At 36.8% G+C, this 27077-nt stretch overlaps 1 protein-coding gene across 1 annotated transcript; it reads left to right on the top strand.

The window, feature by feature from the left end:
* Positions 1-27077, top strand: pdgfra (platelet-derived growth factor receptor, alpha polypeptide). The gene is made up of 29 exons (XM_039692599.2): positions 1-234; positions 2605-2683; positions 2891-3151; positions 3235-3477; positions 4768-4934; positions 6423-6585; positions 6860-7046; positions 7467-7582; positions 7731-8021; positions 8145-8408; positions 8699-8829; positions 9043-9211; positions 9645-9834; positions 9991-10106; positions 11561-11687; positions 11890-12086; positions 12719-12813; positions 14110-14242; positions 14593-14697; positions 14859-14969; positions 15208-15361; positions 17386-17546; positions 20199-20314; positions 21656-21778; positions 21920-22031; positions 22134-22233; positions 22321-22426; positions 23847-24085; positions 25213-27077. The coding sequence occupies exons 2-29, from the start codon at positions 2626-2628 to the stop codon at positions 25361-25363; spliced, it is 4386 nt and encodes a 1461-aa protein (XP_039548533.2). The 5' UTR covers positions 1-234; positions 2605-2625; the 3' UTR covers positions 25364-27077.

Below are 27077 nucleotides of genomic sequence, written 5' to 3'. Positions count from 1 at the left end.
TAGTTCTCTGGGAAGGATGGACTGTAACATTGAATCAATTACAGGTTGCTTTTGCAGAGGCGCATTTGTGTGAGTGGCCGTGGTGCAGGACGGAGGTGCACAGCATAAGGGAGAGGATTACTACTGCTTTACAACTGAGGACCCTTGGGCTGATTAGAGTATTTTACAAGAGCTTTGCCATTCATTTTGGCTGTTCTTTTTTATCAAAGGGAACAACCAAAAGGGATTAAAAAGGTATTGTATGTTTTAATTAGTTTAATTAGTTTCTTTTGCATTTTCTTTCATGCAAAGTTTCCACCAGACCTTTGAGCACAATTGCACTTATTCAGGATTAGACTAATTAAAGCTGTTCTTTTATTTCTTTTTTTTAACAATTGCATTTTTAATTTACCTCGTTTCCTCAATTTCTGAGACGACTAGTAAAAAATAAACAAAACAATATATATATATATATATATATATATAAATGAGTCCTATATTAACTCACTGAATTATTTTACTTTTAAATGATAAGTAGATGTTAATATTTTTTTCATAAACGCTCACAATGGAGAAGTCAATCATTCGTTTTCAGCTCAGAAAAAAAAAATAAACGGATTTTTCACTTTGATTCTGGACACCATCGAGGAGGATATATACTTGTTTCCCCACAAGGAACCGCGTTATCACTCGTAAAGTCAAAGCCTGGTTCTGCTGGATCTCAGTTGGAGCCACAGGCGCGCAGCTGGGGGTGTCTCAGCCCTTGGAGAGGCGCAGCTCTGGCATCTAATGGCAAACACATTTCAGACTGGATTTTGAGCCTTGTTTATCCATCAAAATTGAAATGGGATGACCATTCTGGAATACCCTTCTTTGGATTAGTCAGTGGGATGGATATTTATTTATTGCGGAGCGATGAAGTCAAAGTACGACCGTTGAGGAGTTTAGAAAAACTTCTTTGCCGCCTTCTGAGCTGAGTTCCGCGTCGATGATGAATCTACATGAATGGGGAACTTCTCTCACATCTGGATTAACTTAATGCAAGTTAGGTAGTATTTACCAAGGATACCGCTTTGACTAAAATAAGGCTGTAACTGGATGAATTAAAAGAAGCGATTACAACTGCTCTATGAGACTTCACCTCACCAGGCTATCTTTAGAGCGCTTTCTTGTATTCCCATGGAAATCGTTTTTACGCGTGAAGAAACCGGGTGTTGGATGGCACCCCTCGCTCAGCTGTTGCCCAAGAGTGTCAAGCGCAGCGGATCGGGTGTGTTTGGCAGCCAGTTGCGCATCTGTGTGTGGGCGCCTGGTGATGGGGGGTTAGCGGAGAAAAGTGCTTTCAGACACCGCTGGATAGATGAGCGGTACCAAAAGAGCACCCGTCTGCCATTCCAGAATTGATTCCCACGGCAATCCAATTGATTCCCAAATTGCGGCACAGAAAGGGGTCGACTAATTACAGTCTTACTCAACACCCCCGGATTCACCAAGGATAATTTGTTTGAGTGGGGCTGATATGAGCAAATGGCAGAGCTTCAGTCTTCTCTGGGCTGTAAAAAAAGAAAGAAAAAAAAAGAAGAAGAAGGAAAAAAAGAAAAGAGTTCCCCCCTTCACTTTGAAGTAGGCTAGACCTTGCGGTATATTTTTTCACAAAAGTTTTAACGAACAGGATATGCTTTCATCAATAATTTACCTTGATTTAGTATTATTATTTTACAGAGAACCAATTAAATGGGTGCATTTTGTTAGGATAAATTAAATTTGTCAATAAAAGAGCTGAGCACTTCAGATTGAGTGACACTGGCTGTGTTCTGAAGCGCTGATGGAACCCAGGGGTCTGAGGATTAGACAGACAGAGATAAAACACGCGCGCGTGGAATGTCTGATTAGAAACGCGGCAAGGCAAGCTTTTAAGACCAGTGACGGGACATTTGGAATCACAGGAACATAACAGAATGCAGCAATGTGTGCTTCAGCACTGTAATCTTGTTTACGCACTTTAGTCTTAACTAGAGTTCGTACAACATTTGAATATAAATGTTATTTCACATGGCCAAATTTAATTGCATATTAATTTAGATAGATCAAATCTATCGAAAAAGATATATTTTAAATAAATAAAACCGTCAACCACTTATAACTCCCGCGGCTACAAAGATAAACCATTCTTAATACTGAGATTTGTCCATATGAGCTATGTCTTATATATTTTAAGGTATGCGTATGGTTTAGGATGTTAAAAGTCAAAATCTGTTCGTAATTTTTGGAACCTCGTATCTGTTGCTTCTACTCGGGGGAAATATGAAGTTCTGTGTCTCCACCTGCTGGTCAAAAAGCTGAAGCTGAACCGATCTATCCAAGCGCTCCCCCCGACAGAGTCTGGCCTCAGTACTGACTGAACAGCGTCCAGACTCTTAAAGACATTTTATATGTTGGCACTGAACCTTTCTAAAACTTTCTGCTTCCGATGATTCAGGCTACCTGAGCTAATAGAGGTTCATTTTTTTTACATTGGATAAACAACAAGTGATCATACCCAGAACTGAAAAAAATAATAAAAAGTTATATGTATAATTTTAATATTTTCTTAAAATATTTAAAATCGTAACATTTCCCTTTCAGCTGAGCACAATCAAAGTGACCATGGGATTCCTGGAGACACATCTCGTTTTGGGGATTGTCTTACTAGGGGCATTTTCAGGTATGTGGAATAATAAAAAAACATATATATATATAAAAGAACCCTTTTTTATATTATTAAAATAAAAAAATAAATAAAATAAAAAATAGTATTAATCAAAATGTATAATGTACAATACGTTTTTTTTTATTAATGCTATTTTTTCATATATATATGCATGCTATTTAAGCTACAGTATAATTTATTCAATACATTAAATATTTCCAGATGTTTCAAAACCTTGGCCGGTCATTAATTCAGATAAAAAAGAATTTATTCTGACACCTCATTCGGAGTTCAACATCACATGCTCTGGAGAAAGCAGAGTGAGATGGGCCGAGCCATTACCGGACAACAGCGAAATGCATTCCGGGTTTAATCACAGTACTTTGGTGATCACTGATGTTGAGGCATTAAACACACGTCTCTATGCCTGCGAATATGTGGATCATCCCGAAAAATACGCTGATATCTACGTTTTTGTTCCAGGTACGTTATTGTTCATATCTAAGCTACTCAATAGCCTAAAAATTGTTAGCACATTTGTTTTTGACTCACCTCTTGTTCCCCAGATCCTGAGGTTCCATTCGTGTCTGAACCTGTTGTTGACACAAATGAGATGGGCATAATTATCCCATGTCTCGCTACAAACCCACATTCTCAAGTGATTCTCAGAGACCTGCAGAGTGGGGATGAGGTTTCTCTGTTTTACGACCACAAGATCGGCTTTATCGGCATAATATCACCAGGTCAATACGTTTGCGAGACGAGCGTGAATGGCAAAGAAGTGAGGAGCAGCGTTTATACTGTGACGGGTAATTCATTCACTCCAAATAATTAAACATTCAGAGTGTTTAGATTAGGCTACAACTTATTTCGATAGGCCACTTAAGACATTCTAAAAAAAATATATGAGTAATAAGTTATGACAACATTTTTTTTACGTTGCATTAACTCATTAGCTAGGTTGTTTAATAGGTAATATACTGTTGGCTAAGATTCAACTAATTTTTTTTTAAAGTCAGTTCGATGTAATTTAAGTTGAAATGACTTAAATATATAAGTTGATTATAGACTACTTAAAAATGTAAGGCACCAATCTTTTTTCACATGCAGCGTAACTTCGCAACTTCATGTATTTCTCTCTAATTTGCAACTATGTCAGCTAACTCTTAATTAGGGTCACTGTGATATTGCCAAGTAAGACATGCTCCTGGATCAACATTTTTTGTTGATCCTGGAACAACATTCCTGCCTGGAAATTTAGTCCTAACCCTATCCCTACCTCTAAACCTAGCCCTACCCATTACATTCCCCTAAAATCAGAGTGAAATTATGTGTGAATATAACAATGACGTAGAAGCACCGATTGAAAGCCTAAACTTGACATAAACTGTAAACTTGTCCCTCAAATCTGATTGGTTGACTGGAATGTTTTCCAGGATCAACAAAGAAGTTGATCCAGGAACATGTTGTACTTGGTAAAATCAGTTCACCCTCTGATTAGTAGACTGTTAGATCAGGGTAAGTACAATGAGTTGACATGTACTTGCAAAGTTACTTACAGTCAGTAGAATGTCTGTTGGGGGGCATCAAAATAAAGCTTTAGCAGATATTAAGCGGACAAGTTTATACTAACACTCTAATGATGACTGATCATTGACAGTTGCAAAGTAGAATATCTAAAGTGCTATTGTATAATGGACCATAAAGTGAAACATTAGGTCATAGCTTTGATATTACATGAGTACCAAGGGAGATTACAAATTCTTGTTGATGAAGAGATGATGACGTTTTGAGGTGGGGTGGGCTGCAGGTGTGAGATTACTTACACTTGCTTCATTTTGGATCATCACACACCTCACATTATTAATGAGAAGAACATTTAGTGGCTGTCGAAGGCCATGCATAAGGAATTTGTACAGGAATAAGTCGAAATGATTGATAAAATGGTTGGGTGTTTCTGCATTGGTCTTGAACTAAGTTTAAGTCCTTGCATCAAGTAACTGGTCCTGTTTTTACTCACACGTTGTTATTATTAATAGAAGACAAAAATGAGTTTTATAATAGCATTTGTTTATTGAATGATTCCGATTGTATTGAAGATGACGAAGATGATAAACAGCATGAGAACGAGGAAGAACAGCAGGGCTTCAGCATGCAGCTAAGAGCCAGTATGGATTCTGTGAAAGAGGGGGATGCTGTCAATCTCACCTGTGAGACTCCTCCTGGAAAGGCTTTCCACCAGCAGTGGCTGCATCCCCAAAACCAGGCAAGAACCTCAACCAAAAATCGTTCTCTCTCTCTCTCTCTCTCTCTCTCTCTCTCTCTCTCTCTCTCTCTCTCTCTCTCTCTCTCTCTCTCTCTCTCTCTCTCTCTTTTGCACTTCCCTAATATATGCAAAACTGGCTCCTCTAAAACTCTAGAACTGAAGACTTCTGATGTGATGCAGAGGTGTTTTCTGGTGTAGTATTCCTTCACTCTTTATGTTAAAGTAGTACAAAATGCAAAAATTGAATCTTAAAAAAGTGAAGGTAAAACCTCAAAGGAAAGGAATGACACTAATTTACTGTGTACTTTGACCTGTGACCTGCACGCCCTGTGTGTGTTCAGGGCAGATGTGTGTTTTTCACTGGTCTTGTGTGGGAATCTATCTATCTATCTATCTATCTATCTATCTATCTATCTATCTATCTATCTATCTATCTATCTATCTATCTATCTATCTATCTATCTATCTATCTATCTATCTATCTATCTATCTATCTATCTATCTATCTATCTATCTATCTATCTATCTATCTATCTATCTATCTATCTATCTATCTATCTATCTATCTATCTATCTATCTATCTATCTATCTATCTATCTATCTATCTATCTATCTATCTATCTATCTATCTATCTATCTATCTATCTATCTATCTATCTATCTATCTATCTATCTATCTATCTATCTATCATGTTCCATGTGGGAATGTTTGTAATATTTTTGTGTGTTTAATGTGAGTTCTTAATCAAAATGTGTTTATTTTTGTTTTTAGTAATTGTGTGTGTGTGTGTGTGTGTGTGTGTGTGTGTGTGAGAGAGAGAGAGAGAGAGAGAGAGAGAGAGAGAGAGAGAGAGAGAGAGAATGATGATGAAAGAAAGTTCGAAACAAATGTTTTAGCTTCATTTGATGTCATTTTTGTTTTACTTGGTGGTGAAAGTGAGTTCCAATCAAAATTAGTTAGTTAGTTGAGCGCTTGTGGGAGATATATGTGTTTATATTTCAGTGTGATGTAGCTCACCATCTATGTTTGTTATAGATGAGTCTGTCAGAAGCATTATCTTTACAGTAAAATAAGAGACATTGGTTTTTGAAAGCAGTGTGGAATTGTGTAGAGAAGTTCCAAGTCCTTGTCTGGTCTGGAGCTATGCTGGACTGCTGCTTCTGCTGGGTTGTTTATGATGAGTTTGCTGCTTGTCTGATTGCAGCCCTTTAAAAGACTTGCGGAGAGCTGATTTATCTCCAGCAGGCTGCACTGAAATATGGGCACAGACTAGTCCTGGAAGAGAATATGTGTTACAGAGGCTAAAGTGCATCTTTGCAAAGAAAAGACTGATATAAATGGAGTAGGTTAAATAGATTACAGAAGGAACATTTTTTTTTTAAATCTGCAACTATTTCAGTATCTATTATAATTCCACATGTGCACAGTAAACACAATGTGTGTAATATTGCTCTTTATTTTCTCTCCTCTGTCTCTCACTATTCAGGCCAGAGAGGCTGTTCCGATAAAGTTAGCTTTCCCAGACAAGGTTCAGTACATCCTCAACATACCAAAATCCTCTGTGGCAGACACTGGACGCTACGAGTGTTCTGTAACCAACCAGATCAATGGACAAACCAAATCCAGCAGCCTGTGGATCACAGTCCACGGTATGTACTTCCCTTTCTCAATTAGATTCTGCACACCCCTGCTTTCACCATTAAAACCAGTAAACGGAGATGGGATGAACAGATGTGGGGTAGACAGTCATCAATCTTCTTTCTTTCTTTCTTTCTTTCTTTCTTTCTTTCTTTCTTTCTTTCTTTCTTTCTTTCTTTCTTTCTTTCTTTCTTTCTTTCTTTCTTTCTTTCTTTCTTTCTTTCTTTCTTTCTTTCTTTCTTTCTTTCTTTCTTTCTTTCTTTCTTTCTTTCTTTCCTTCCGTAGAGAGCTCTTTTGTGGAAGTAATATCTAATGGTATTGGGCCAGCGGAAGTTGCGTCTCTTCTGGAGGAAAAAGAGTTCACCATTTACATTGATGCTGACCCTGAGCCAAAGGTCAGGTGGTTTAAAGATGGCCTTCAGCTGGATGACCGCTACATCTCCACCAAGACCACTCATCTGGGTGGCCTCAGGTAGAATTTCACAAAATTGCTCACAAAATGGGTTTTATGGGAACACTTTTTATTAACCTAAATAAATAAATGCTTAAAAAAGTATTTTTTTTATATATTTAAAAATTAACATAAAATACTGATAAATAAATAAATAAATATTGTAGGGATGTATTTTTTATACATTAAAAAATACTATAAAACTTTTATATTTAAAAACATTTACCTACATAAATAAATTGTAATTTACTGTAATTTCAGCTTAAGGTAATTTTTAACTATTCATGCAACTTGAAATGTTATAAATATATGTACAAATTAACATTGAGTTAGATTGATAAATGCTGTAAATGTATGGTTAGTTCATAATACCTAATAAATTACCTTTGTTAACAAAGCTTTGCCACCAGTTACATAATACCACGTCTTTTTCTTATGAAGATATGAGAATATTCTGGTCTTCCGGCATCCCATAGAAGAGGACAGTGGCATCTATGAGGTTGTTGCGTCGACTGGCTCCAGGACTTCAAGATTTTCATTCAAACTGCTGGTTGAGGGTATGATTATATAAAACAGCCGAACTATGAATGAAGTGCCTGCATTGATTCAGAAACCCAAATCTAAAGCATTGGTATGCATCAGATGTATATGAGAAAATCAAATACTTGTTCATTTCATGATCAAAGTGTTTTTTTTGTTGTACAGCCGTATACCCTGAGCTGCCACAGTCAGTGCTGGCTCCAGTGATGTGGCCCCAGAGGGAGAGCATGGAGGTGTCTCTCCACTCAACTTTCAGACTCACATGTCGAGGTCAGGCCGAGCTCACTTGGGACAGCCCTGTTAATCTTCATGATCAGACCAACTCTGAAAAGAAAGGACTCTTCATCTCTACTGTGACTGTTGGCAATGCGACAGCTGCTCACACAGGAAAATACAGCTGCATCTATGACTTCAGCAACAACACTGAGGAGACCACCATCTACATCTATGTGCCAGGTAGCTAGGCTTTCCCCCCTCTTATTTTACAAGCTGGATTGTTGCAGTGAAGTTGTTTGAAAAGATGGTGAACTGACATTGAATTTCTTCCCTTCAAACATTTTTATCCATCAACGCACACAGACCCACAAACGCCGTTTGTACCATCCATGACACCTTTCGAAAACCACGTTTTGAGTCATGATGAAATGGAGATTCCCTGCCGTGTGACAGACCCCGACGCCAGCGTCTCTCTGATTCACATTGAGACCAATCAGGTTCTGCCCAGTGCCTATGACAGCAAGAGAGGTTTCGTTGGCCTCTTCAGCGCTGGCACGTATGTCTGCAGAGCCCTCATTAATGGACAGAATTATGACAGCACACAGTACATCGTTCATGGCTGGACAGGTCAGTTTAATTTATAGTTTTAAAAAATCGAGATATTCTTAATCCAAATAACTTCAAAACAAGATTTTACTTGTGAAGAAAAATTGGAAAAGAGGAAAATTTTTGTATTCAAGGTTTTTGTCCATACTTGCAACAATAATCTATAGCAGCAGCAGCGCAGCAGATCTAGTCCTAGTAGGCTTCTACTCTGCAGAGACCAAATACATTAAAATTGCCATATTCAATGACTAAAACTTAAACTATTCCATATATATATGCATTAAACCAACTGAATTTCACTTGTTTCTCAGGAGGGTCTGATTTGAGGGTTGAGCTACGAGCGGAGAAGAAGGCTCTGCTGGCGGGTGAGACAATCACTGTTGACTGTGTGGCCAGAGGCAGCATGATGTTGGAGGATCACTGGAAATACCCTGGGAAACTGGTAAGAAAAACATCTCCAAAATAATAATAATACAATTAAAAAATAAATAAAAAAAATATATATATATACTCCACCTTCCCACAAATCTTGTTTAACCTAGATAAAATAAAATAAAATAATACAATTTCAAAATAAGTATATTTGTACTTTTATTTGTACCGTATATATCTGATATTTGTACATTTATATTCTGCCTCTGTCGTTCTCTCTCAGGCGGATAGAGGAGTAAAGACCGTGAAGGAGAGTGAGCGAGATCTTGAGATCCATTATACTCTGAGAGTGACTAATGCCTCACCGAAAGACAGCGGCGTCTACGCCTGCTCCATCACTAACATTAACAGCAACGAGAGCCAAACCAAAGAGCTCACTATTACCGTCTATGGTACAGAGATCACATATACACTTACACAGACACACGCTTTAAAGGGATACTCCACCTTTTTTGGAAATAGGCATTTTACCACTACCCCAGAGTTAAACAGTTGGGTTTTACCGTTTTCGAGTGTATTCAGCCGATTTTCTGATATTTAGAAGAATATCAGTAACCAGACAGTTTCTGGTCTCATTGACTTCTATAGTAGGAAAAAAATATACTATGGAAGTCAATGAGACCAGAAACTGTCTGGTTACTGATATTCTTCTAAAAATCAAAAAAATCGGCTGAATACACTCAATAACGGTAAAACCCAACTGTTTAACTCTGGGGGAGTGGTAAAATGAGCCTATTTCCAAAAAAAGTGAAGTATCCCTTTAAGGCTGATTCACACATACGTGACAGTGATTAATTTGCATTCCTAATCTGCCCTTATGTACAGATCATGAGTTTGTGCACATAAACCCATTGATTGGTCCAGTGGAGAATACTAGGCTGGATGAGGTGCGAGAGTTCAGGGTGGACATAGAGTCTTTACCCGCCCCTAAAGTCACATGGTTAAAGGACGGTTCCGTTCTGGGAGACGTTGCTGCAGAGATCAGCACCATCCTCCTGGAAATCAGCGATACCAGGTGACCACAACTTCCATCTCACCAACCTCATCTGAGCACTGTAGCATGCTTACATCTTCTGTATTACAAGTGACTAAAATTGCTGTATTTATACATTTTATTTGTGCTTAAATATTGTAAAAGTATTGATTTAAAGCTGTTGTGTGGTTTGTTCAGTTACCAGGCTGTGTTGACCCTGATCAGGGCTAAAGCAGAGGACAGTGGGAACTATACCATCAGGGCAGAAATAGGCAGCCTAACTACCAGCTACAATTTCTACCTTCAGGTTAAAGGTGGGACCTTTTTTTTCTGTACAAACAGGTTGATTCTGTCACTCCTACATTTACATGTGTTTGCTTTTGCCTCTGCTTGTTGATTTATCTCGATGCACCTCTATATCTTTCTTCAGCACTCTTTACATATATTTGCTTTTGTTTTTCTTGTTGTCAACTGGAGGATCTTTGTCAAGCAATCTGTAGCTACATCTTCTGTGTGTGTTCAAAACAGAGGACTGCAAATAATTACACCATGTTAAAGTAAAAGGGTAATGTTTAAAAATGTTACTCAAGTTTACCCATTTAATTGTACTTAATTATGTTAAAAATTAGCTTTTGAAACTGACAGATGAAACCAAGAGATCTTTGTATTAAATAAACATTTAACCACAATTCAACGCTCAAAAATACAGCTCAAGGATACACAAGATATTAAGTGGAAACTAATGAAACTTGTCTCCTGAAATATCACAAAAATCAGTAATTTTTTGCATAAGTATTTAAATAAAGTTAATAAAAGTGTATCAAGTCACACTGTAGCTTCCATGAAGTTATATTATACTTAGTTTCAATTGAAAAAAATACTATATTTGTATAATTTCCCTTGTCGGTAACACTTTACTTGAATAAGACATGACACCTTCATAATCATGACATTACATATGTCATGAATATGAAGGAGGTTTCATGAAAAACAACTGTCATTAAGTGCCATTCGCTCAATTGTGACATTTTTAATGCAAATATAACATTGTTTGAGATGTCTTTGTAATGACAACTTGACATAAATCAATACATCAAAGCTGTCAGTGTCTTGGTAATGACAACTTGACATTTCCAAGACAAAATAAATTGTCATAAATATGTCATAAACATGACATAGCAGATTAATTATCAAACTTAAGAAACCACTTAGCTTTATGGGTTGACATCACATTAAACTGTCATGTGGTTGGTTTTGATATTGGCTGTCATGAGGCCATTATAACCATGTCATGAATATTTTTCTTGACCTCAACTACAGTTTTACAATTTGAATTTGTCATTAAAATGTTATAATAGCCTCATGACTGCCAGTGTCAAAACCAAACTACCTGACAGTTTAATGTAATGTTAACCCATAAAGCTAAGTGGTTTCTTAAGTTTGATAATTAATCTGCTATGTCATGTTTATGACAGGTTGTGGTGTCTAAGTATTGTCAGGTTGTCATGACAAAGACACTGCAGGTTATGATGTATTGGTTTATCTCAAACAATGTCATATTTGCATATCATTATGGTGTCATGTCAGTCTTATGCACACCCCTTCAATAAAGTGTTACCGTAACATTATAAATGTCTTTACTGTCATTTCTGATTATTTTGATATCTTTGCAGAATAAAAGTATGAATTTATTTTTGTTGCCAAAAAAATTGTGGTGGGGCCAGTAAGAATGTTGGCAAGGAAAGTAAAAATCTGTCTCCTCTTACAGTTCCCCCTGTGATTGTGGACCTGATTGACATCCAACATGGCTCTGCTGCAGGTCAGGAAGTGGTGTGTACTGTTGGCGGCTCCCCTGTCCCGGACGTGGACTGGTATATCTGCAAAAACATTAAACAGTAAGCAGTCTTCCTTCTTGTTTCACTCTGATACCCTACATTTATTGGAATACAGGTATTTCTGTCTTCCTTAATTTGATCATCATTTCTCACTCTTTCCTTCTATAAAAGCAGTCCAAACTGGTGACACAGTCACATCCCTAGAGTTTAAAGTTAAGTCACCATAATGACATGCTGACTTCACTTTTCCTTCTTTCACCAGCTGTGCCAACGATTCCTCCCAGTGGATACCGCTTCCGATCAACTCTACGGACATCGCTGTGGAACTCCAAATGGATGTGGACAACCACATCGAGAGTCACATCATTTTCCACCATCTTGAGAGCACGATTGCTGTGCGCTGTATGGCCAGAAATGACATGGGGGCTGTTTCACGGGAGGTTAAACTTGTGTCAAATGGTAAGAAGCCTGTTCTTGTCTCTTCAGAGATTGTTTTTCTTATTTTAACAGCCACAAAGTTGATTTTTTTAAACCAATCCATTCACCTGAAGTGCTATAAATCTCTCAGTGTCACTGTTTGTCATGCATTCATAGGGTAAACAAAGGTTTAAGCTGATTTGAAACTTATTTGAATCACAGGTGTATTGTTTATTTAGGGATGAATTCCTGGGAGGAGATTTGCACTGAAGTTTTGTTTGTCGAAATTTCATTCATTGTAAGGAAGGAAACATCTCTGTTTGTGTGTGTGGTCATCTGTTCATCATGGTGCTTTAAACTCAGCAAATGCTACTTGCAGTAGTCCTAACATCTGTTGGCCTCATTTCGTGCCTGTCTTGTCAGGCTCCCCATGTCATTTTCCTGAGATAGATTTCTCAGGTGGACCGTCCACTGCTTTTAGAAACAAATCCATATGTGTTTACACTAGTTTCTGTTGGCAGGGGTTTCGCTTCACTAAGTTACAGCTTAAATGAATGGCTCACACTGGGCACCTTGATTAACATAGCATACAAAAGTGTTTTCATAGATCAGTTTTGTACCATATCCTTTCATATTTCCACCCTCCACTTCCTCATTGCTGCTGGTGTGTTCAGGTCCGCACTCAGAGCTCACTGTGGCTGCTGCTGTTCTGGTGCTGCTGGTCATTGTCGTCATCTCACTCATTGTGCTGCTCATTATCTGGAAACAGGTACTCGCTCATTCATCTACTCATTCACTCACTCATTTATTTACTCAATCATTTGCCCATTTACTCATTTGCTTACACTGACTCATTGGGACTAGCTGTTTAAACCTGGCCATTTTTATCAGATCAGATAGCTATCTGATTTATCAAAACGATTCCCTTTTACACCTGACCACATAAATGTGTTTTTGCAAAACGCATATAAATCCGATCTTCAATTCCGGCGGAGTGCACGTCATTGAAAGCAACACATATGAGCTGCATTTTATTGATCATCAGCTAATTTCAAAATCAAAGACAGCTATATGAGAGCGTTAACAGAACTGGTAAGATCATTTTGTTTCTTTGCTTTTAATGAAGATTACTGTTTGTTAAGCGTCTGCGACTTACGATTTGCGTTAGTTTGCGGTGGGTTGGCTTGATGAATAGACGCTCATCTGCTCATCGAGGTTGCAGTATACATCTGACTAACATGACATATAGCCTATAAAACACGCTCGCACTCGTTAATTTTGACCCCATTGACTCAACCACTCACTTACTCACCCTTTTAAATGCTTATTCATTCATTCATATTTAAACTACCAATCACAACCAATAGTTTGCGTCTGAAAAAAATCTTTTTAAGAAATTAACTTTTATTCCGCAAGGATGCATTACATTGATAAAAAGTGACAGTAAAGACATTCATAATGTTAAAGAAGATTATGTTTCAAATAAAGACTGTTCTTTTGAACTTTCTATCTATCAAGAATCCTGAGCAAAAATGTATTACAGTTTACGTAAAAATATTAAGCAGCACACCTGCCATCAAAGGAATAAATTACTTTCTAATGTAGATTCAATAAGAAAGGTTTGTAATAATGTTTCACAATATTACTTTTTTACTGTATTTTTGATCAAATCAATGCACCACTGGTGAGCATAAGAGCAAAAACAATAAAAAAAAACAATAAAAAACAATTTTAAATGGTGATGGACCTATTTGCTCTTTCACTCAGTCCCACATTCGTCCACTAGCATACCTTTTCAAATATTTACCCACTGATGCACACATTCACAAATCCCCACTCTCTTACATTCATTCTTGTAGTCAATCACACACATTTGAGGTATGAATAGGCATAATGCATCAACACAGTCATGTTAGCTTCTGTGAGGGCTGAAATGAGATTGTAAATTGAACATATGTCACATTGTTTGTGTGTGAGTGATACTTCTCACCTCTCAACTGCACTCCAGTATCTGTAAGTTGTGTTCCTGACCACATCACTCTCTCCTTCTGCACCTGTGTTACAGAAACCACGTTATGAGATCAGATGGCGTGTGATTGAATCGGTCAGTCCGGACGGTCACGAATACATCTATGTCGATCCCATGCAGCTTCCATATGATTCCCGCTGGGAGTTCTCTCGAGATAGCCTTGTTCTGGGTGAGACACAGTTGTAGTGAATCAGTCCACCATGATCTTGTCTTGTGGATTCACTATTGTTCAGCCATCTTTAAGTGACATTTTGTTGTGGTCGTGTGCTTGATGGGATTGTGGTTTTGTAATCTGACATCACAATCTACTGCACAGATTGTATTTAGGTGATTTGTGTGGTGACTGATTGAGGTTTTTGACTCAAACATCCAAAATGGTTTTGCACAGGAAACCACTGTGGTAATACTGAAAGTTACAAAAAGCGCTTTGGGTTTGCATGCTCTCTTACACTAGATAATGTTTCTGTGGCATCCACTGGTTATGCAAATGAGTGAAAAGTTTGTGTGTGTGTGTTGCAGGTCGTGTCCTGGGCTCAGGAGCGTTTGGGAAAGTGGTGGAGGGCACTGCTTACGGACTCAGTCGTTCTCAACCTGTGATGAAAGTGGCTGTAAAAATGCTTAAACGTAAGATAAGTTTGACTAGTAGTTCAGATTTGCATATATAAAATGTGCAGGATGATAAACACAGCGATATTTCATTTATGAATTATGATGATTAATAATTTTAAAAGCTCACTTTTGTTGGCAATATGGTAAAATAATTGGTAAAATGACTGCTTCCTCAGCAACAGCACGCTCCAGTGAGAAACAGGCTTTGATGTCAGAGCTGAAAATTATGACCCACCTGGGCCCTCACCTAAACATCGTCAATCTTCTGGGAGCGTGCACCAAATCAGGTGAAAATGCACAAACACACAGATAACAAAGATAAACAGACAGTCTCTAGGGTGGAGTCTTCTTGGTTTGTGGGTTTTTAAAGTGTGTGGTGTTTTAACAAGTGGAGTTAAGTGCAATGTACTGTAGAACTTTAACCTCCTGCTTTTAGACATTTTACAAGGCTCTGATAATATTAGACCAGTTTTATTAACACTGCTCCCAATCTTTCTCTTTCTCTTTGTCCATTTCTCTTTTCAGGACCAATCTACATCATCACAGAGTATTGTTTCTATGGAGACCTGGTGAATTACCTGCATAAGAACAGAGATGGTTTTCTCAGCCGCCACACAGAAAAGGGCAAGAAAGATCTAGACATCTTTGGCATCAACCCTGCCGATGAGAGCAGTAGGAGGTTAGCCAACACTCATTACAACACATACACAAGATTTGCTGCATAATAAACATTTATTGATTAGGTTAAAATGTGAAGTTAGGAATTGTTTTTATTTAGCTCTTTAATCTGATTGAAGATTAGGGGTGTCAGGATTGCAGTCTAATTGGGTAAGTGAAGATATTTGTGAGAAGAGAGAGATAAAAGACAAGTAGCCTAAAGAGGTAGAGAGTAGAGGTGTCTTGATATACCTGTATTGACGATAATTGTGATATTTGAAAAATTAAATATCTTTATCTTGTTAATTAGGGCTGTTACAATATACAGGTTTTGGCGATAACCGTATTATTTCAAATGAATAGCACACATATGATAATATGGCACATCAATTATCCAGAGCCAGTCTCTGGTTAACATCCCAACATACAGTAGGGGGCGGTATTGCACCTTAACGCTGGTTGCCACTTAAAACGCAAGCACAGCGAGCGTAAAAGCATGTAATTGGATGTAGCATGTAGCATAGCATGTCACTCGCCAGTATGGAAGATTTTTGGATTCAGCAAAAATGACTTGTTAATCAGAAATTTTACGTTAACCTGTTAATCGCTGACACCTTTCTGTGTTTTTTATATCCCTCTGGAATTTTAGTCCTAAATTGTACTCATTCGGATAAAAACTTTATTTCTTCTTCTATTTTACCCAAAATAGTACAATGTGAGCATTATGGAGTCTAAACTCTCACATGTAATTTATGTTTCATTCATACTTAACGCCGGAGGACTAAAAGTCTCATGAGTAATAAGTTCCAGGAAATCCCTAATATAGATAAAGATGTCCAGTGATCGCTGTAGTTGAATAAGATATACAGCAGAAACCTATTGAAGAAGTGCATACATTTTTGGTTAAGGTCTTGTATTGACAACGCAAGTCAAGCACTCTATAAAGTCTACTCCAGCACATCACAAAGACTTTCAAGGAATTTAAAGTCTGGACTCAGAGGTGCCAATTCATGTGTGAAAATTATTTTTCATGACCTCTAAAATGAATTAATGAAAAGTGAAAATAATTCAAATGAAAAATATCTTTAATAGTTTTACTTTTAGTTAAAGGAGCATTGCGAAACTTCTGAAATTTCTTACCGTTACTGACACCAGTGGCCGTTAGAGAAACTGCAGCCGGTCTAATGCTCGTTCTCGCTGCATACGCTCGCACACTCGTTGGCTGCACTAGATAAGGCTTTTTAATTTTATTTTTTTACTTAAGAGGAGTTTCCGTGGGTATCTGGATTGTGCTTGAGGCTGGTTGCTTCTTTCCGTCCGCATTTGAAACACTACTGCTAGCGATTGCTGATGCTTACTAATGGCTGCTGTACGGATGTAAGCCCAAGTAAACGAGAACGCACATGACGTTACATTTTGTGAATTTTCACACCAATTCGGACCCGACTCCTCCACACACATTTGAGCTTACAGGTTGATAGAGGCAACCGTGGTGGACAGTCAAGGTGTCATTCTGGTTGGCTCTAAATGTACAAATTTACATTCTGGTTGACTCTAATTGTACATTCTGGTTGGCTCTAAGTGTACATTATGGTTGGCTCTGAATGTACAAATGAAGTCTAAAAGATTCTGAATTCTAAAGATTTTTTAAGTAAAAATCTACACATAGCCCCTTTAACAATAACAACACTGATATGAGCAGAATATATGCAGGCTGCCTTAATTTGTCAAAAATTAGGTATCTTAGGAGGCAGCTTAATGCTCACAAGGTTTTGGAACAAAACAAAAGTGAAGTTTGTCACCTTTAAAAGAAAACTGGTGGTTTCTGGCCGTATGTTGTAAACCCACAGTGAGAAGATTGATGATCTCTGCACATTCACTTATTTTACACATCAGATTGTTTTGCTATAAGATGATCTAATCATTCATTAGCACGGCCAACTATACAGATGGTGTGAGTGTTTTCATTTGGCTAGAGTGACCTTACACAGCAATATCATATGTTCTCCCCAGACTTATTATTTCTGTATTCATGTGTGTGTGCAGCTACGTCATCCTGTCTTTTGAGGGGAAAGGTGATTATATGGACATGAAGCAAGCAGACACCATGCAATATGTCCCCATGCTGGAAATGAGTGAAGCTTCAAAATACTCTCCCATCCAGAGATCAGACTATGACCATCCTCCCACTTACAGACAGTCAATTGGTAAGAGAAATCTTTTAAAGGAATAGTTCACCCAAAAATTAATATTCGGTCATAATTTACTAACCCTCACTCTCACGTTGTTGACTTCCTTCTTCGTCTTTCGTCTATGACTTTCATTCCTCTGTGGAACACAAAAGCAGATATTTTAAAACCTCTGTTTTTTTTTCCCATCATCCAAGAACAATGAATGAGAACTGAAGCTTTCAAGCTTACAAGACAGGCCATGTAATTCCAGAATAAAAGCTAATAATGGCTGAATACAAACAAAAGAATATGATAAAAGAATAATGAAGATTAAGTCTCATAACTACAGAAGTGTGGAAGCTTTGTCGAGGGAAAACAATAGAACATGAATGGCGCAGTTCTCCTTGCCAGGCAATAGAAAATAGACTATAAGTAGATGTTTACAGGGCAATAAAATATTTTATTAACATATTATCAACCTTCTCTAAAAACTCACATGACATGGTCTTAGAAAATGCTTCATAAAATTCACAGTTTTAGAGATATAATCTTCAGATTTGTGGCTTCACTTTAATGGCGGTTATACATTTGTTATACCACAGCCACATCATATTTTTATCCATTTAAATATATATATATATATATATATATATATATATATACACTTAATATTTGTTATTATGTTTTAGTTTTGATTGTATATACCTCCATATTAATTAGGGCTGGGTAAAAATATCGATTCATCAATGCATTGCAATTTTTTGCTTCTCAATTCAATATCGATTCATCAAATCCTATGAATCGATTCAGCCATCCAGGCCAGTGGCGGCGCTGTGGGCTACACTCTAGTGAGAGCGTTCAGCGTTGTACAAGTCGCGCTTTAGCCCTTAGCAAAACAGCGCGATGACGGACAGCAGCTTCACTCCGTTCAAGCCTGATTCAAGACTGCACCGCCAACATTAAAAGCCGACGTTTGGGCTCATTTTGGATTCCACTGTAAGCCGGGAACTATGGAAGCTTGTTTCCGCCACAGAATGGAAAATAAAAAAGGTAATTGCGACTTTTTATCTCACAATTCTGACTTTTTTTTTCTCACAATTGGGAGTTTACCTCTCGCAATTCTGACTTTATTTCTCAGAATTGCAAGATATAAAGTCAGAATTGCGAGATATAAAGTCACAATTGCGTGATATAAAGTCGCAATTGGGTGTTATAAAGTCAGAAATGCATGATATAAAGTCAGAATTGCGTGATATAAAGTCAGAAATGCATGATATAAAGTCTATGAGATATAAACTTCTGAGAGGGAAAAAGGTTAGTATTTTTTCCCCCTTAGAATTGGCCTGTGTGATCAGCTATTAAGTGTTATTGTTTACAAAATTATAATTAGAATATAATATTGCACTTTTTTGAGTATGCACATTTTGTGCTTCTGTTTACATTTCTTTTTTAACTTGAATGTATAGGAAGAAAGAAATATACTTTCTACTACTTAGTTACTTGCACTTTAGAGGTGTTGTTAAAGCACTGTACAGTGCTCGTCACAGTTCTGTTTGAATTTAACACATACAATATTGTACATTTGTATTCTGCTGAATAAACCATGACTGGAAACAAACATGCTGGGGTCAATTTGTTCTTTAACATTGGTAAAACTGCGCACATTACTTAAAAATATACTCAGGCACTTAATTACTTGTGTATTTACTTATTATTGAATCGATATCGAAGCTAATAAGTCAATATTGAATCGAATCGAATCGAATCGAAGCCTCAAGAATTGAAATCGAATCGAATTGTGAAATACCTAACAATACCCAGCCCTAATATTAATAACAGTCTGAGTAATTCTGAGTCTTGAACGCTTTCTAAATATATGTTAGCTATGTGTCTATTCAGAATGACTATAGAAGTATCATAAAGACTGACTTGTGTGATATTGCACTAGCTATTTGTACATACTGTACATATGTATGACTATTGCAAGTCTTCTGAAGTACAACTGATTCACTGAAAAGACTCCATAAATATTTATTGCCGAATCGTTAACTCGTACCAAGCAGAGCTGAAGCACATATCAATATTAACAGTGAAAACATCTTCAATTTTAGACTATAGACAAATTTACAAAGCTGTTGTATGACTTGTATGACATTGAAATTACATTGAAAAGAGCATGAAAACATTTTCTCCCTGTGTGTTTTATGGGAAAAAGAATGTCATGCAGGTTTGGAACAACATGACGGTGAATAAATAATGACAGAGTATTTATTTTTGGTTGAACTATGCCTTTAAGTATAAATCACATCTCCTCCTCTTTCCTTTTCCTGTTCTGTTTTCTCATTCTTAATCCTTCTGATTTTTTTTTTTCTTTTGGCACTTTATTTTTCTGTCTATCCCTCGTTTACTGCACGTACTCCGGTTTGGTTTGGCATGCTGTGGTCTGGTTTGGCTTGGCTGGTCGTTGTAGGAAACACACACACACATATACAGTACACCGATGTTTAGCTAGTGATAGGAGAGAGGTCCACCCATGTCACTACAGTCCTAGCACCCTGCAATTACAGATGGTAATTGTAGCACAGACGTCTTAATGCATCCATCTGCCTGCCATTCCTCAGACTTTACACACACACAAAATCAATTTGAGCATTCAGTTCCAATTTAAAATGTTTGTGTGAATAACAGACGGTGAAGTTGAGAACCTTCTCTCAGATGACACCAATGAAGGCCTGACGACAGTGGACCTCCTCAGCTTCACCTATCAGGTGGCTCGAGGGATGGAGTTCTTGGCCTCTAAGAACGTAAGTTAAATCCTGTTTTTGCAGGAGAACTGCCTCTGCCAGTTTAGTCTGTAAACATTTGCTGCAAAACACTTTTGATCTTGCTCATGCAGTTTAGACATAACATTGAGACGTAACATTATAGTGATTCTGGATGTTTTTGCGGAGGAGTTGACTTGATGGTAGGTTTCTATTTTTGAGAAAATGGTTGCTTGTATGCACTGTGGCTGTATAGTTAAAATACATTGAGGGTTTGCAGAACTTCCCTGGTAAACTGAAACCTCTCAGTAAAAATGATGCTGCTGCTATCATTTCATGTTATGTTGTAGCAACTATTAATTAGACCTCTTGTTTAAAATTCGGCAACAGAGGGTTTACTAAATCTCATCCCACAAAGGTGGACTTTCTAGACCACCCTTGAAGAAAGACAGAGAGTGAGAGCGTTGAGGAAAGGAGTTAGGTTAGGAAAGGGGTTGCTTAAGAACATTCTAGAGGAATCTTAGGTAACTATATATTTCTATGTTAAACATAGAAAATATTAGGACTGTAAAATAAGATAAATAAAACCGATTTATAAAACGGGTAAATCCTGATAAATCATTTTCATTTTCATAGAAAGAATATAATGTGTGCCATTTAAAATAATTGTATAAATATTTGTATGGGCCTCATGTATGTATACTGTATGTGCTGTATGTATGTATGTGCTCCTTGGTGAGACTCTTTATCCTTTAGGGTTTAAAAATGTCTTAACATAATGCTAAATTATATAGAATATAATATCAGTATAGTGAGCCTTTTGATGGGGCTGTAAGGGTACATGACCTATGTGTGAAATACTATATATATATATATATATATATATATATATATATATAGAACGGCATTTATGTTAAATAGCATTAACAGTTAAAATGTTTGGGGTCATTAAGATTTTTTTTAAAGAAATTAATATTTTTATTTACTAAGGATACATCAAATTGATCAAAAGTGCAATTTAATGCATCCTTGGTGTGTGTGTGTGTGTGTGTGTGTGTGTGTGTGTGTGTGTGTCGGTCACTCACTGCCCCTCAGGTTGTGTCATGTTTGTACATATTGGTCTGCAAGAAAAGTTTTGTCTCCTTCTCCCAGGAGAAAGTTTAATTTAGAAATTTCATTCAGGTCTTTGAAATTTGGGATTATATAGTTAAATTTGTTAAAGTAAAGGTTCCTTGTGTCTTTGAACGCTTCACATTTTAGGAAAAAGTGCATCTCTGTCTCAACCTCACCTGTCAAATAGTGATCAAACATTCTGTTTTTCTTTTGGTTCTTTGTTTCAAACACACTCTCTTGTTTACTTCTATTTGTCACTGTTTCACACAGTGTGTACACAGAGACTTGGCTGCACGTAATGTCCTGCTGTCTCAAGGGAAGATAGTGAAGATCTGTGACTTCGGGCTGGCCAGAGACATCATGCACGATAACAACTATGTCTCCAAAGGAAGTGTGAGTAAATGTCTTAGTGCTTATATGGTGTTATTGATTAATCATCTTGGATTATGGATATTTTCACATTGCCCTATTTTGGCAAAAAAAAGCTGGAAAAATCGTCTTCTAATACTTTGTATTTTTGTCTCTCACACACAGACTTTTCTTCCAGTGAAGTGGATGGCCCCTGAGAGTATTTTTGATAACCTGTACACTACACTCAGTGACGTCTGGTCTTATGGCATCTTATTATGGGAGATCTTCTCTCTTGGTATGATTAATATGACCATAGATATTTTTTTTTTAGAATTTATTTACAAATTTTACAAGTGACAAATGCTCTGTATATAATGTGTTTTTGTCGTTTCTGCAGGAGGGACACCTTATCCAGGTATGGTTGTGGATTCCAGCTTCTACAACAAGATCAAGAGTGGATACCGAATGGCGAAACCCGAGCATGCTTCCAGTGAAGTGTACGTTCCATCTCGAAGTTTGCGTGACTGCTTTGCTGTGGTTGCCGCAGATATCTGACCAATGTGCTGTTGTTTGTCTATGTGCAGCTATGAGCTTATGATGAAGTGTTGGAACAGTGAACCAGAGAAGAGACCGTCTTTCCACAGCCTGAGTGATACGGTGACCTCTCTGCTGCCCTCAGGATATAAGAGGGTAAGCCTGCAACATGGACATTAGATTGAGATTTATCACTCTCAAATGGTCTCAGTTTTATTTGGGATGAAATCATTTTTAGGAGAGAATATTTTTAGTCATTTACCTAAACCATTTAATTATTTTTTAAACTAAAATATTTGTGCTATTATTATAATATAATTGAAAAAAAAAAGATTTGAATATGTTTTTATTTTAAATATATATATATATATATATATATATATATATATATATATATTCTTTACTATAATAACGATTTTGAAAAAAAAGAACAAATATGAACAAAAAGGGATAAAATAAAAATAAATATAAATATCTGGTGTTGTAATTTATCTCTTCCAAGACATCTGAACCATGTATTTTGACAAAAAAAGAACCACTAAATAAGACAAGAAGGGAGTATATGATTGATATATACAAAAAATAGCAACCATAGCCTTCTACATGAAATGTTTAGGGTAGAGTTAATCTAACATCGACGACACCACACTAATTAATAATGTTATAAGGGATTAAATCTACCCTGAAACTAAATTAAATATCAATTTACAATAGTCATATCCAAATAAATAATGAAATAAATGCTATCTACTGTATTTATGCTCCGTTAAACTATCTCAAACTAAACTAAAATTGAAATCTAAAAAAATATATAATAATATGTCCCACCATGCCCTAATAAATTGCCCAGATAAAACTATGGTGGAAATGGCTTCCCACTTCCTGTAGTTTAAATGCAGTGGTGTGTCAATCTGGGCTTTGAGGCCTTGGCTATGCTATGTCATCATTGGCAAAACTGCCAGACCGCTAACAGAGATTAGCACACCAGCGCTCCAGCTGGTTAACGCCCCAGCTTGGCGAAACCCAGCAGTGCTAATGACCAGGAGCATACAGTTAGCGTCCGCCAGCTAGCCATAATTGCTCTATTAAACAGACACCACACGTGGTACTTCAAAACTCTGCTTCCCAGAGTCACATGGCCCAGGGAATAACTAGCTCCTGTTATAGCACCTTGGGCAGGGGTGTGGTGGGAAATGCGGTTCGTAAATTGGCCTGTAAGCCCTCAAGTAACCACAGAACGCTTGCAGAAATGGGGCAGAACTTCGGGGTTGAGCAGTTTTTATGGTGGCGTTGAAGTGCTATTTACAACAACCAGAAATGATTCAATTTCTCCCTCATTTCCTCATTTTCAGTACGACGCATTATAAGAAAGAACGGCAAGCTTAATTTGAGATTAACTACAATATTCATGTCACATAAATCCAATTCAATAAACTTGTTTTTCTACTTGTTATTGCTGTAATACTCTTTTAGATCTGTACGTTTATGTTTTATTTGTATAATTGTTTATATTACATAATTTTAATATGATTTTTTACAAATTCAAATGTTATTTATAACTTTTCTTGGTGTGCAGTGTTATGAACGTGTGAATCATGACTTCCTGAAGAGCGATCACCCCGCTGTGACTCGGGTGCAGTGTATTGACAATGATGATGAGTACATGGGCGTGCTCTACAAGAACCAGGGCAAACTAAAGGACCGCGAGAGCGGCTTTGATGAACAAAGACTCAGCTCTGACAGCGGTTACATCATTCCTCTGCCGGACCTCGACCCACTGTCAAATGAAGACTACAGCAAGAGGAACCGCCACAGGTTGCCCACAAATGACATTATATTCTCACTTTGGGGTATTAGGTTAGAATAATGATTCTTTGGATTTTGGACATACACAACAGTTCAAAAGATTTTTTTTTTATCCCACAGAAATTAATAATTTTATTCACCAAGGATGCATTAAGGGATGCAGTTTTGATCAATTTAATGCATCCTTGGTGAATAAAAGTATTAATTTCTTTAAAAAAACAAATCTTACTGACCCCAAACATTTTAACTGTTGTGTATGTCCAAAATAATTAAATGTTACAAAAGATCTCTGTTTAACATAAATGCTGTTTTTTTTTCATAACTTTCTATTTCTCAAAAAAAAAAAAAAAAAATACCTGGAAGAAAATGTATCATCATTTCAAAAATAATATTAAGCAGCACAACTGTTTTCAATATTGATAAAAATAAGAAATATTTTATAAGCACCAAATCAGCATATTAGAATGATGACACAATTAGTTATATAATTTTTTTTTTTTGCTATTAACAATCTCATAGCATCAATTGTTATTTTTTTTATGCGTGATATATTGGCCACCATATCGTATCGGCCGAAATATGTTCATTTTTAATGTTATCGTTATCAGTCCGATGAGAATATTTGGTCGATATCTTAAAGCCAATAAAAAATATATTATTTCCTTCAGCTGGGACACTTCAGATGCACACTGTTCACCATAATGGTTTTGAATTGCTTAAATATGATTTTAATTTCTTTTTTCTTTTCTTTTTTTTGGTAAGGAAAGTTGGCCATAGGATTCATTAAAAAAATTATTTTAAAATTTACACTGGTCCAGACTAGTTTGATTTATGTTGAAGTGCTTGGGACATGGCTTTTAATGGTGAGAATTTTGTTTAATCAAGCTCTCAAAAATTATATAAACATTTGGATTTACATTTATCGGCCAATATATCGGTTATCAGATTTCAAATTTAAAGAATTATCGGTTAACGTCATCGGTCAACATTTTCATATCGGTGCATCCCTACTTTTTTCTTTTCTTTTTTCTTTTTGCATTTCAACAAAATGTCATACCTATGACATACTTTCAAAAACTTTCTTGGTTACTCGGTACAATATGAATGACTGAACTGTCCTTTCTTCTTCTCTGTAGCTCTCAGACGTCGGATGAAAGCGCAATAGAGACAGGCTCTAGCAGCTCCATGACCAAGCGTGAAGGAGAGACCCTGGAGGACATCACCTTGCTGGACGAGATGTGCTTAGACTCAGAGTCAGGAGACCTGGTGGAGGACAGTTTCCTGTAAGAGAAAGATGCAAAGAGAGAGAGAAAGACATCTACAGACTAATTTTACTCTGATTCATTACAAGTTCATGGATCTCTCACTGCATCCTTCAATCATATTTTCCTCACTACACTCTAATGGAGTCTTCAGAAGAAGAAAAAAAACTTTGATGCGTGAATGTCATTGATGTTTTTGGATTAGACATCGCCCTCTACAGGTCTGGAGGAATGAGCTGTGCACCACAGGACTTTATGAGCACTCTTGATGAGGCTCAGTAAGTGGTTAAGTGACACTAATCGAGCTAAGACCAATGAGTTGGGGAAGTGGAGAAAATATTTGTTTCTGTATATCATTTCTGTATGTTTGTAATGTGTTTGTTCGTGTGTGTCAGTGAATTATATGATCTGTATTTTGACGGGCATTCTGATCAGCAATATAAGCATGTCAGTTAAAAGCATTTCAGTGACCTGAGTGGTTTCACAACTGCTACCTTTCAGATGAATCCATCTGAACTACTAAAAAACCACTATCAACACTTAAACCAGCGTAACCGAGTCAACCCGAGGCCTGTTTTATTTTGTTTTCCTTTAACTCCCACATTTTTACAGAACCTCTTGTTATTTGAGGAGCAGTAAACCAACTAAACAGCACAAACCCCGTAAGATATATTGGTTTAATGTAACTGATATCGTCAATGTCTCAATAAGTGTGGCAGTTTGAATTTTATTTTTGTACTATTTGGATAGAAGGGATATATTGTTTGTGAATACTGAGTTTGGAAATTATGTAGTCCTAAATGAAGAAAATGGCAACTGTGTTTTGACCTGTGAGTCGCATTATATTTTTGTAACTTCAAACTTTATAAGTTGCCAATATGTCACTATTTATAACATCTTTATGTGTGGCCAAAGGTTTTACCAAACTGAAGCAAAGAATTTTCTGATTTTGTAACTATTATGTTAGTCTGAGGCATTACTGATATTCAAAGCTAATCTTTTAAAAAAGATGATCCAAATGAAATGGCTTTTACCTAGTCTTTGAAGCTTGTGCTTGTATTGCAGTATAGTCATGTGAATCAGTGACTGTGAATCAGTGAAATCACTTTCTTATGTTTGAAAGTCGGTACCTTTATCAGTTTTCTCTGATTCTGCTCCAAGTTGTTCCTGTCAAGTGGAAATGCCCCCCCCCCCCCCCACAACCAAGAGCGATTAAAAAAATCACAGTGTAGATAAAATCACATAGCCAAATCCTGTAGTCTTGAAGCATTTTAGAGACACATTGTTTAGATTTTCTTTACTTTGATGTTATACATCACTGTTTGTTGTAAGTGTGTATCATTGTATAACAAGACTTCAGCGTATCACTGCCTGCCCCCATCTTCTCGCTCTACTGTGGCACGTCAGGAGGAGAGATATATATGTATAAAAAAATGTTGCACTTTTTTAAAACTCTTCTTTTGAATATGTTATAGCATTTCATTATTCTGCTTTTTGTGTGTGTGTGAGTGTTTATAGACGTTGAAAATGTGTCTATGCTGAAAAAGGAAGATAAATGATTCCTAAAGAGACAGTAGAGTGAATGTTCTTGTGCAGGAGAGGAATGAAGTATATTCTATGGTACAATATGCGTAATGTTAGGTAGTTATTCCCTTTAACAGATTTTATTCTTTTGCTATTATACATTATGACCATGTACATTCCAAAGATTTATATTTCAATAAATGAGATTTAATTGA

Source organism: Pimephales promelas, chromosome 13, assembly GCF_988280905.1.
Source record: "Pimephales promelas chromosome 13, fPimPro1.hap1.1, whole genome shotgun sequence".
NCBI classification, from domain to species: Eukaryota; Metazoa; Chordata; class Actinopteri; order Cypriniformes; family Leuciscidae; genus Pimephales; species Pimephales promelas.
Note: the sequence above shows the minus strand (reverse complement) of the source record. Positions and strands in the feature narration are given on the sequence as shown.

What these genes read in the sequence shown, in the direction of transcription:
- pdgfra (XM_039692599.2), top strand. Translation starts at nt 2,626, where the DNA reads ATGGGATTCCTGGAGACACATCTCGTTTTGGGGATTGTCTTACTAGGG. An exon ending in GGCTGCATCCCCAAAACCAG is followed by an intron (nt 4,935 to 6,422) that starts GCAAGAACCTCA and finishes CTCACTATTCAG; the next exon opens with GCCAGAGAGGCTGTTCCGAT. An exon ending in TTTCTACCTTCAGGTTAAAG is followed by an intron (nt 10,107 to 11,560) that starts GTGGGACCTTTT and finishes CTCCTCTTACAG; the next exon opens with TTCCCCCTGTGATTGTGGAC.